General features: G+C 37.9%; 1 protein-coding gene across 1 annotated transcript in view; it reads left to right on the forward strand.

The window, feature by feature from the left end:
- Positions 1-12,752, forward strand: part of Cubn (cubilin) — a 275,809-nt gene that overhangs the window by 195,279 nt on the left and 67,778 nt on the right. Inside the window, exons 46-51 of the mRNA XM_071619663.1 lie at positions 172-381; positions 1,009-1,149; positions 1,937-2,118; positions 6,973-7,144; positions 8,243-8,449; positions 10,823-10,969. Of these exons, the coding sequence (XP_071475764.1) occupies positions 172-381; positions 1,009-1,149; positions 1,937-2,118; positions 6,973-7,144; positions 8,243-8,449; positions 10,823-10,969 (1,059 nt within the window). The remainder of the gene's footprint in view (positions 1-171; positions 382-1,008; positions 1,150-1,936; positions 2,119-6,972; positions 7,145-8,242; positions 8,450-10,822; positions 10,970-12,752) is intronic.

Below are 12,752 nucleotides of genomic sequence, written 5' to 3' on the forward strand. Positions count from 1 at the left end.
GAAATATTATGTCTCCTTACATCAGCAGTAGATTCTGAATAATGAGAGATTTAGCCACACCTGTTCAGAATTTTAAAACTGCAATTTATATTCACTTGACACATAACAGTTTTCAAATATGCTGGTCTAATTAAAAAATGTGGTAGAATATTGCTTTTTTTTTTTTTTTAGCCCAGTGTGGAGGAACAGTAACAGGGCAAAGTGGCATCATTGAAAGCAATGGATACCCATATCTTCCATATCCAAATAATGTATTCTGTCAGTGGCATCTCCAGGGCCTCTCAGGACACTATCTCACCATCCATTTTGAAGATTTTAACCTTCAGAATTCCTCTGGCTGTGAAAAAGACTTTGTGGAGATCTGGGAAAATCATACTTCGGGTCAGTGAAATATATCTGCTCTCTTGTGGGTTGTTTATTTTCAAATATGCTTATTCAGCCTCTGAGGTTTCTCTGCTTCTGAGAAAGGCAAAAGAGGTCAGTCAGCTCTGGGCAGCACCAGCAATTCTCTCCCTCTATTCTGTCCTTTCACAATGGACAACCAAAGCCACAGGTGTGTTCTGTAGCTCATTCAGGAGACCACACTGAGAGAGCACTGTACAGAGAGGATGTCCTCTTCCTGCTACAATCCCTCAGAGCCACATGCAGTTATTTGAGGGGCTCCTTGGAGCATAAAGAGAGAAAAAGGTAATGTGTGCATGCCTCTTGGTATTAAAAGAGGCACACTTGTCACTGTTGATTCTTGTCATTTATCTAACCAAATGAGCTTCCTCACCGTGCTGAGACTTTTCCTTTAATCAGTTGCAGTGTTTGCTTTTTGCACATCGTCATGTATTTGAATATGTTGACTTTTTTCATGATTTTTGTCATTTGTTATTTTCTTTATGCATGCAGAATATCTCAAACAGAGGTTAAATGAAACTAATCACCTGGAGATACACACACACACACACACACACACACACACACACACGTATATGGATACATCTAATTCTTTGTCTATCACAGGAAATGCTTTGGGCAGATACTGTGGAAGTGCCATTCCTGATGACATAGACACTTCTAGCAATGTTGCTTCGGTCAGGTTTGTCACAGATGGTTCCGGTATTGCCCCAGGGTTCAGGCTGCGGTTTGAATCCAGCATAGGAGGTGAGTTCATTGATTCATTTTTAAAAAGGTGTTGATTACTTATAATGGATAGGCACTGGTGGTAAAATAGTTTGAAAAATAAAGCATAACCCTTGGACCTTATGGTTAGTAGGGAGGCCTATGTTAATTACCAGTCACACCAATGAATGAAAAATTGCCACTGTGATAGGGGGTACAAAGAGAAGTAATTAGGACCATGAGAGATGTAATATGGGCACTAGAATTATACTGTGGTGCACATTTTAAGAAATATAGTTTATGAGTCCTAGAGTTATTCAGAATTGGCATTCCCAAGTACTCTGACAAACCCAGGTAAAATGAAGATCTTTGTCTAACCAAACTGAATAATTACATTAGCCTGTTTAAGTTCAATATATTTATTGGTCTTTCATGTATCTTGGGCCTTGATGATAATTAAAATTCAACTAGTGAACTGTCATCCATGAAAGCAGATTAAATGTTAATAGGGATCAGAAGTGAATACAAATGTTCTCTAGAAGTGTTCACAAACATAAAGTGATAAATTAGTAAAGACAATTATTTTGTCTAGAGGGATAATTAAAAATTAATTTTGAGAGGTTGGGGCTGTAGCTCAGTGGTCGAGTGCCTACCTAGCCCCTGTGAGGCACTGGGTTTGATCCTCAGCACCACACAAAAATAAATAAAGGTATTGTGTCCAACTACAACTAAAAAAATATTTAAACAAAATTAATTTTGAGAGCAAAATTATGGAAGGAGTCATTTTGATTTGATTGAAAGTTTTTTTCTTTTCTTTCCCCTGTTTCAGTGTGTGGTGGGGATCTACAGGGCCCAACTGGAACATTCTCTTCTCCCAACTACCCGAACCCAAATCCTCATGGCCGAATCTGCGAGTGGAGAATCACTGTGCAGGAAGGAAGGCAGATCAGCCTAACTTTTAACAACCTGCGGCTAGAAGCTCATCCATCCTGCAATGCTGAGCATGTGACTGTAAGTGCTCTGTACCATCAGAGATATTATATCTCACTGTTTAGGGAGTTTATTGTTCCATAAATCATAGTCTAAAAACTAGGTCAGAATATTGCCATCTATGCAACTATATCTCAGACAAATTCTAAGTATTTCAGAGAGAACAGAATCACTATAAACTACCAACATAATGGTTAAGAATTTCTCTGAGGGCCTATCAGTTTTCACTCTGTGTGTCAGGATCATAGGATAAATTTTTAGGTCAAATAAATGCCTGTTATATATGGCAAAAAAGTGTAGGCAGAGAAGCTGGACCTTAGGTAGCACATGGCTGGATGGGACCAGAGTCCCAGCACAAGCTACCCCCTCAGGTCTTAATCAGCTGTATGGTTCAGTTATGAGGGACTCTTAGTGGAAGGCCGGGGCTACCTGCCCTCCAAGTCACCACCTCAAATAGTTAAAAGTGTTGCTTTTGCAGTCTTTGTTATTTTGGTAAATGATTTCAAATTCCATTTGCTCAGATCAAAAGTAAATTTCTTTCTTCTTTCCTTCCTTTTTGCAGTGCTAGGGTCTTGTGCATGCTGAAGGACTGTGAGTGGGTCAGGAGGTTGCTTGTTCTTGAACCCAGGGCTCCACACATGCTGGGCAAATGCTCTGCCACTGAGTAACATCCCTAGCCCTTAAGTCTTAATGTTTATTTTGGAGCCCTTGGTCTCATACCCTATGTTGCATCTAGAAGTAAGTCCCACTGGCTACATCTTTAAAAAATACCCAGATTCTAAAAACTCATCATCATATCCACAACAACCACCATCACCACTCACCTGGATCATTTCACCAAATTCCAACTGGTCTTTCTACTTCGACCCTTGTCTCCTTTTACAGTCTCAATAACAGCAGCCAGAATGAGGGTTTCAAACCTGATCAAATCACGTTGTTCCCTTCAATATCCTTTAATATCCTCTCATCTCACTCAGAGGAAAATCCCAAATCCTTATGGAGACCCACCCAGCCTGACATTATCTGCTGCCTGTCCCTTTTCTACCCATCTCTCTCACTCAAACTCCTTTCTGCTCAGGAGGATCCAGCCACCTTGGCCTCTTTCCTGCTTCTTGAACATGAGGTGCTCCCCCATCAGGCCTTCACAGTTACTGCTGTCTCTGTGGTTCCTCTGCAGATGGCTGCCTGGTTCACATCTTCACTTTGTTAGGATCTCCAAATGATCTTGATCCACGGAGATTTCCCTAAGTAGACCCTACACAAGCTTCTCACTTCCCTGCATTTTTTACCCACACCAGCTGGTATAGCTCATATTTATTTGTTCTTCTGTTTATTATCTGTTCCCACCAGTAGAATGTAAACTCCATGAGGGGAAACGCTTGTTTTCAATCACTGCCGAATCCCCCGCACCTGCCCATCATAGAAGTAATTATTATGGAATGAAAGAAAAGTGGAAATACCATTGTTAGCCTTTTAAGCCCTTTTTTTGGTTATCAGTTTAATCATCCACTATTGGATATCGAATTTCAAAAATGTGAAACATCTTGTGACATCCTGTTCTCACTTTGTATTGCCCTGAAATGATCACATTCAACTATGATCCCAACTTCAAATACCTAAAGGACTGAAATTTCTTTTCTCAGATATTGAAAATATGGAACTGGTATGTGTCTTTTTAATTTGAGAGCTAGTGGGCATTGAGCTAAGGTTGCTAATTTTAACAGACATTTCTTCCTATTATTGATTGAATAAGGATATAGAAAAAAGTGAAGTAGAAAAAAGATTAACCACTCCCGGACCACACCATTTTTTTAATGCGTTTTCTTATCTCTTCAAGGCAGTGCATAATTTTATAGAGTAATAATTATATAAATTCACTTGAATTCTAATTTTAATTTGTTTTTCTGATGATCGTAAGTATAAGGGTGTTTATTGAACAATATTTGATGAATTCAGAAAGTGAAAATTATAACATTTTGGGATTCTAAACTTATATTACTAAAATTTGAATGTATACGCTAACAGTTGCTTTTTCTCTTTGAAATCATTTTCATAGTTTAAATGAATTTGAATATCATGATTATTAAGAATCCTACAATCAGAATGTTTGCATCCTACAGGAAAGATAAAATGAACAGTCGTAGTTTTAGCATTCAGAGAATGAAATAAAAATCTTGACAACTGCCACAAACTCTGAGCCAGGTCTTACTTGTCACACAATCATTGATGCCAAAGGCATCTGTTTCCTTACCCTTTTGGCTACTTCTGGCATTTGTGCCATTGTTTATAAGTAACATTCCTCCTCTGCACTCGGTAGTTTTTTTGATCTTGAACATCCAGTTATATAGGATGAGGATTCAGCTCTCCAACACCACCAGTGCTCATGAGGGGTGCACGGTTTACATATTCTACCAACTTCCTCCCTAAAATACATGCCACCATTTTTGTTTAAATGTGTTTTGCAACACATTGTTCTGATCATGTGAGCACCATTCACAACTAAGCCAAGTAGTGAAATACAGTCACATTTGCTTGTGTTTTTTTAAGTAATGATGATAATTGTATCATTTTTACATTTTCTGCGTTTTTTATGCATTGACACCAGTCCCATTGCACTAATTCTTCCACACCTTTTGCACCCTGGGTGTGCACTCCAGCTCATGCAATAAAATACACCTATCAGTTCCATTTATATTCCATTGTCCATCAGCTGTAAGCCTGATGTCAGATGTTGTTTTGGGATTTTTCTCCACTACTAAATTTATGAGTCCCTTTATTTCTCTTCTGGGTGGGGTTCCTGTTTTTATGATACTATACATTTCTTTTCTTCATTAATTTACTGTTTTTGATGAGGTAAATGCTCTTGTAAATCCCTAAGGAAGCTTATATGGGTGACAAATTTTTTGAGAACCTGTATGTCTGAAATCAACCTTATTTTATCCTCATTTTTTGGAATGTACATATTCAAATATTACACATATTCGATATATTTATATTTATATGACTAAATTAATCACAATTTTGAAGTTTTGTGTTGCTTCTTTGGGGATTAATTTTCAAGTTCCTGTCTCCTATTTACTGATATTGGTCTCTGCTTTTTATAGTAGACATTTTGCTAAGTAGCTGATGATCCTTGGCTGTTCATTCCTATGAAACATTCCCGCCAAGAAAGAGAGAAAGGGGAAGGAAGAAGGAAAGAAAAAGAAACCCTTCCTAAGATCTGCAGATGGGGTGGGCAGCTCTAAGTGCACCCAGCTTTTCTACACCTTATCCAGCTGAACTGAGCATTAAAATACCTCAAAATCCAGCCGCATCTCTGACTCTGTTCAGATAGGGAAAATGAAAGCTATACCACCAAGTGTGTACCACAATGAGCCCCATGTCTGATATTGTTCATGCTCACAGCAAATTTAATACCTTGTCCTGAATCTCATTTGCCTACTTCTACCCTGTTGTCTTCTTGGAGTTGTAGTTTCTGAGTACAAAAGGGATTAGAGGGTCAAGAATGGAATAGCACCCTGGTTGCTTCTAAAGGCAGAAATCCATGTGATAAATGGATGACTGCACAATTTTGAATCATTGTGATTCCACACCAGGGGAAGACACAGGCAGGCACAGAGGCCATTTCCAACATATCCCATTAGCCTTGTCGTTGGTTATAATCCCTTTTGATTCTGGCAATGTGTTGCTCATTCCTGTTTCCAGTATTAGTGAAATATTTGTCATCTTCTGTTTCTTTATTCTCTTGTTCAGCATGTGAAATCGGGGTTTGAATCCTAGTTTAAATATTCCTAGTCCTTTGAACTTCAGAAAATTACAAATCTTTCTGTATTCTAGCACCTCAGTTTGGAGCATGGAGTGCTAGTACATGCCTGAGAGGGTGTGGTGCTGATTAAACATAATAGAAACTGTCATTATGTCTGCTCAATACATCATAGAAAATTCTTCATCTGTCCTGTAACCCAGAAGACCTTTTAAACCTGAAGCCCTCAAAGAGTAAAATTTATTCATCAACTATAGTAAATAAAAAATCTTGGATCTCCTATACTAGAGCCTTTTCTTCTCCTGCACAGCTTTAGTGTCATAGTGACATGAGTCCTTTTTTCTAATTATGAGCCACTCAAATATTTTTTAAAAACAGGGGTAGCAATCACTCAATCAATGAATTATTATTTATTTATCTCTTTTGGCCCTATTTCAAACTCTGAAAAATGAGGCAAGCTAAAATATTCACTTGGTTTTGTATAGCAGCAGAGTGATATTTTCCTACTTTATGCAAATAAGTAGAGATATTGGTTAATATTTTGGAATCAATATTACTCTAATTTATTCTTAAACAATCAAATGAGTTAAAAAAAATGAAGTCTTGAATCCATAAGTAATTAAGAAGGAGCCGTTATATTTACACTGAGATTGATTTTTAAATTACTTTTCCAGGTGTTTTAAAATATTTGAGTTATTATATCTTACGAATAACTAGAGATTAGCATGTAAGCTTTCTTTCCAAATATCAAAGGCCCTAATGCATTTTTAAAGAAAAACTATCCATCAGTGAACTCTGTGATCTATCACATAAGCAAGTGGCACATGTACTTCACATGTGTAGCTCCCATTCCCTGTACAAAATATGTAGCAGTCATTCACTGGCCACCACACGGTAGGGGGCACTACTACAATACTTTCACTTTATTGAGGTCACAAAATGTGCTGGGGTAACACAGTGGTGTGTGGTACTGAGATAGAGTCTGTTAATTGTTAAGCAATTCATTTTAGCACAGTGTTGCCTTAGACGGAAGTGGCCAGGACAACAATGTCATCTAGAAATATTCAGTGACAAGGACTGCATTGCTCAAGGTTTAATTATTTTTCCAACAGGTATTCAATGGCATTAGGAGTAACTCACCCCAGCTGGAGAAACTGTGCAGTAGCGTGAATATAAGCAATGAGATAAAATCTTCAGGAAACACAATGAGAGTGGTGTTTTTCACGGATGGATCCCGACCATATGGAGGCTTCATTGCTTCCTACACATCCAGCGGAGACGCAGGTAACTGGGATGCTACAGATGCATCTCCCCTTAGTAAGAAGAACTACAGATGCCTCACAGTCTGCCAGGACCAGAGAAGCTGTCTATGTTCTCTTGACTGGTTACAGCTGAGATCCCTAACATAAGACTAACACTCATAAACAGATAAAAAAAATTTAATCCCAACAGAAAAAAAAAAGCCTTCTGATTTCAGAAAGAAAACTGCTATTATGAATTACAAACTTTAAAAAAATGACATTAGATGAGCTTCTAGCACAATTACATATAATTTGCATCACTATTAGAATTAGATCCATATCCACAGTCCCTAGTCGATTGTTTTGTGCTGAAGACAGGATACTTAGTCCCAGAGAATAATTAATTTTATTTGAGCAGAACATACTGTATTGTTTCTTGGTTACCTATCCACATACATATTTACAGCAAAAATGAACAGAGGGGTTCACATTTGATATAGAATATTTCAAAATTAGATAAGATGTGGCTTTCGATTATAGATATCCTACTACTTTTTGGATTGGTGCTGTTATCTAAGGGTTTTTAAATTTAGGAGAAGTAGAATTGATTATATAAATATATATGTAGTGAATAGGTGTGTGTATATATATACACATATGTGTGTATACTCATATGTATGTGTGTGAATATATATGTGTATATATACATGTGCATGTATGTATACACACATATGTCCACTGGCACTACAGTGTTATATATATTATCTATTTGATCCAATTAAATTCTTGGGTTATGTAAAGAATTGCTAATCAGAAGCCACTGGAACCTACCACCAATATATTCATTTAAATTAAATGTGAATGAACGATAAGCCCAAATTTGGAGATATAATCACTCAGCTAAACCCAACCTCTAACAGGGAAATAAAGAAACTTTAGTTTGTCGGTTGTTCCTTTATTCACCCACATAAATTTCTTCCATTATTTGCATGTCCTTTATGCGCAATTCTGACTCATGTGGGAAAACAAGTCCACACAGAAACGGTGCTCTTGTTGTTTTGGTTACTGTTCCTGGGTATTGGCATCTTCTGGTAAGGACAGAATCTCACTGCTCCTTCCTCTGCTGCCTTTTGCTTCTTAGTGTGCGGCGGGTCTCTGACCAACAACCCTGAAGGGAACTTTACTTCTCCTGGCTACAACAGAGGCAGTAATTACTCCGGAAACCTGAACTGTGAATGGACCCTCAGCAATCCGAATCAGGGAAATTCCTCCATTTACATTCATTTTGTGGATTTTTCCCTCGAAAGTCACCAAGACTGTCAATTTGATGCCCTTGAGTTTCGAGTGGGTGAGTTTAATCAAAGATCACACTTTCATTTATCTGTGATTTTCTTCTTATGCCTGGAAGCCACTTACCAGGAAGCAAGTCAAGTGGCTATTGCAATCTACTTTTGGGATTGGTGCTGTTATCTAAGGTTTTTAAATAAGATGCAGATGAGGAAAATGTGCCTTCTGTAGTGATATGGATCTATGTTTACAACTAGACTGCACTACAGTTGATTGGTTTCCTAGTATGTGATACTCATCCAAAGTAGATTCTGGGTGAGTTTCAGTGTCCCCTTTAACTATCCTATACTATTAAAGACTCCTTCCTTAGGAGACTGGGACTTAGCACAGTCAGAATGTGTTGGCAGCTGTTTTAGTCAGCGTTTTCGCTGCTGTGACTAGAAGATCTGTCCAGAACAATTTTAGGGGACGAAAAGTTTATTTAGAGGCTCACGGTTTCAGAGGTCTCAGTCCATAAGTGGCTGGCTGCATTCCTCAGGGCTCAAGGTGAGGCAGGACATCACGGTGGAAGAGTATGGCAGAGGGAAGCAGCTCATATAATGATTAGGAAGCAGAGAGAGAGACTCCACTCGCCAGATACAAATGTACACCCCAAAGTCACACTCGCAACGTCCTACTGCCTCCAGCCACACCCCACCAGCCTTCAGTCACCACTCAATTAATCCCATCTTATGATTAATTCACTGATTGGGTGAAGGCTTTCGTAACCCAATCATTTCTTCTCTGAACCTTCTTACATTGTCTCACGTGTGAGCTTTTGGGGGATACCTCACATCCAAACCATAACAGCAGCTTACTGAACTTATAAGATTCACAAGGAGTCCTTCAAATTCTACTTAGGTCTTAGAGGCCTAAAAAAGTTTGCAATGTGGTGGAGAGGCACATGGGTTCTATTTGGGGGAATTATCCCCCAAGCAGTTAGGATTGTCTTTGTTTTCACAAGAGAAAAGGATCGAGGTATATTTGGTAAACCATAAATCTGTTAAGAATTTTAAAAACTGTCTTCATGGAAAATTAATCATTTCTTAGCAACAAGGCGTAGGTTATCCATTAAGTTGCTCCTACTGTCACCCTGACCCTTGTTTCCCAGTAAACACTAAGTAGATAAAGAAGAAAACAATATTGTAGACAACCTATACTGTCAAAGTTTGCAGAGTACATCTTTTTCCCAAATTTTTAAAGAAATGAAAGCCCAAATGGGAAGTTAGTTTATTGGTGCAGATGCCTTGAAATTACAAAAGTCAGTGGTATCTAGCTGCCTTTGAGAACTTAAAAGAGAATTTTCAAGAAGGAGAACATGGTGAAGTCTATGGTGTCAGACCAAGGACTTCAAGAAGAGAATTGACTCAGCTCTATAAAACTGATGAGTCTAGAAAAGCCTTATGAAGGAAATGGAAGTTGTAGTCTGAGAATGTTCTCCATGAGCCAGGTATGATGACACACGCCTGTAATCCCAGCAGCTCAAGAGCTGAGGCAGAGAGGATCATGAATTCAAAGCCAGCCTCAGCAACTTGGCAAGACCCTGTCCTTAAATAAAAATGCATAAAAGGGCTGGGGATGTAGCTCAGTTGTTGAGCGCTCCTGGGTTGAGTCCCTGGTACAAAAAAAAAAAAAAAAAAATATTCTCCATGACATTCTAAAAAACCTCACTTCTATCTAGCACTAAACCACTGATCTATAGAATCAAGCAGAACAGCTGTATATTAAGTTTCCATCAGCTAAGTGCAGTCTTCTCTTTATTCCCTCAGATTTAGATGCAGCTAACATACAAACTTCATTGATTCATAAGGTCAGTGATGTTCATTTGACAGAATAAATAGAAAGAAGATAAATGTGAGCTCTCTAGGCATTCTATAAAGCTGAATCAGATTTCTCTGAAAAAAATATTCATAAAACATATCTAGCTCAAATCAGACAGGTCTTCACCTGAGCACTAAATACTCTATTCATTTTAGTTGACTGAATACAGCAAAGAAATCTTTTAAATTTCAGGCAATTATCACCTTCATGTATTTTTTATCATTATTGTGCCGAATTTCTTACGACCCCTCCCCTTTTTTGTATTAGTTGTAACTCTGTTTAGATATGCTGAAGTGATTATGAACAAACAAATTGGAACAAATTGGCATCTATGGTGGAAATATATTTATACCAAAACAGAACTTTCTTTGTTGTTTTGCTTTACTTTGTTGGAGGAACTCTTTGTAATGGACAAGATGGAGAGGATCTTTGTGCAATGTCTGTGACAACATCAGAATTTAAATGGGTCAATTAATATCTTGAAATGTTTCTATGATTTATTCCTACAGAATCCATTACATATGTTTCTCATAAGTTATGCAAATAATAGCACTTGGTGTATTATTTTGTTCAGGTGATGCTGATGGTTCCCTAATAGGGAGATTCTGTGGCCCCAAACCTACCCTGCCATTGGTTATACCTCATCGTCAGGTGTGGATACAATTTGTTACCAACGATCGCATCGAACATCCTGGATTCCTTATAAAGTATTCCTTTACAAGTAAGATTAATGATTCAGATCTCAATATCTGGCAAGAAAATGATAATTAAAATTTTGGGTTTTTTCATAAAAATATTCCATATATTTGTTAAATTTATTTCTAGCCAAGTATTAGCTTTGCTTCCAATGTCAACAAGATTTTCCAAATTGTGTTTATTAATTGACTATTGATACCTAGGAATTCTATAAGTTTTATATACTTATCTTTATTTTAGAGATCTTGCTATACTCTTTTTGGTTTTAATATTTTCTCTTTGAGTCTCTGTTTCTTCTGTATTCCTCCAATTCTTAGTGTATAAAATGTATTTTTTTTTAAGTAAGAAATGTGTATAAGATTTTATCAACTGTTTTTTTGCATCTATTGGAATGATCCTATTGTTTCTTCCTTTCACACATTAATGTGACAATTTTATCGAAATATTTTTTCTTGGTAAACTGTTCTTGAATTGCAGTGATAAACTGTACTTGGTTATGATGTATGTTTTGCTCGTGTTACTGCATATTATGGGCTAATATTTTTTTATTGCATTTGCATCTCTGACATTCAGTGCTATTACCCCAAAAAATCAGCCCCCAAAGTGCAGCACCACTCCTTACTGCTTCCCTTGGTTATTAAAGTTCTTTCCAGTCCCTTCCCACTAACATGGCAGACCTTTTAGATTCCCAACTTTATATACACATCTCAATTCCATTTTTCTCTGTAGAAGACCCCAAACTCTTATCCCAACTTCATGGCCCACATCTTTCTTCTTTAGTCTCTCAGACAACCATACTGCTTGAGATTGCCCTTGTGAATTTGAGTACATTTATTACCAATAGATTTTGAAGATCCTTTTTCCTTTCCATTGAATTTGGCTTTGTTTTGCTTATAGTTTTGTTTACTGATGTGTGTGTGTGTGTATGTGTGTGTATGTTACATCCAAATGTCTGCTTGGAGGAAGGAGTGAAATTGATAGTAAAGGACTTAATCATCTTGCTTGTCACGGGTTGTGTGTGGACTGTGTTGTGCATCGTAGCCTAGTGAGGGGATAAGTCTGGCACTGGGAACTTCCCGTGGCACCCCCACAGGGATTGAGAGCCTGATGCAGGTGAACTTCCCCCTCAAGCTCTGCCACACATTTCACACAGCACCTGAGATGGGTGTGACCTGCCAAGATGCCAATCAACCTGAGGACTGCAAGACATCACAAAGCAACACTCCGCCCTTGAAACCTTATCCCTGCCTCTGATGTCCCCCCTTAAATAAACCCCTGGAGCCATCTTTCCTTTGTCTAGTTCCAGCACCCATGTGGACTAGGTCTATCAGGGTCTCTGCTTTATGTAAATATCTTTCTTAATATTTGTGTTTTGTTCTTCACTAATTAATTTAGACTTTAAGTTTCCAGATGGCTTCCACCCTCCTCAGCAGGAAGAAGAACCCTCCAGTGAGACACTGGACGTTGTTACCCTTACTTGCCAGTTGATTTTTCTGTATCATATTTAAAACTAAGAGTCAGGCTCCAAGGAGCAGTATTATTTGTGTTGAACATCAGCTCCTACTGTGCTTTGCTATGATTTATTAATATGTCATTTGATTCCTGACTATGTGCTTATTATAAAGCGACAAGGTATTTAATTATGGGCCTGGTCATTTCTTCAAGCTCACATGTGTTTACTCTAGCCTAGCTTTTCCTAGAAAGGTGATGTTACTTACTTTGTCTCTCGTGCAGTTACTGTCAGTTATCTTCCTTCTCCTTTGTACTAAACCTGAGGCTGTCCTCACTACGTGGTTCTGTTTAGCCAA

The sequence above is a fragment of the Marmota flaviventris genome, chromosome 12 (genome assembly GCF_047511675.1).
Source record: "Marmota flaviventris isolate mMarFla1 chromosome 12, mMarFla1.hap1, whole genome shotgun sequence".
In the NCBI taxonomy this organism is placed as follows: Eukaryota; Metazoa; Chordata; class Mammalia; order Rodentia; family Sciuridae; genus Marmota; species Marmota flaviventris.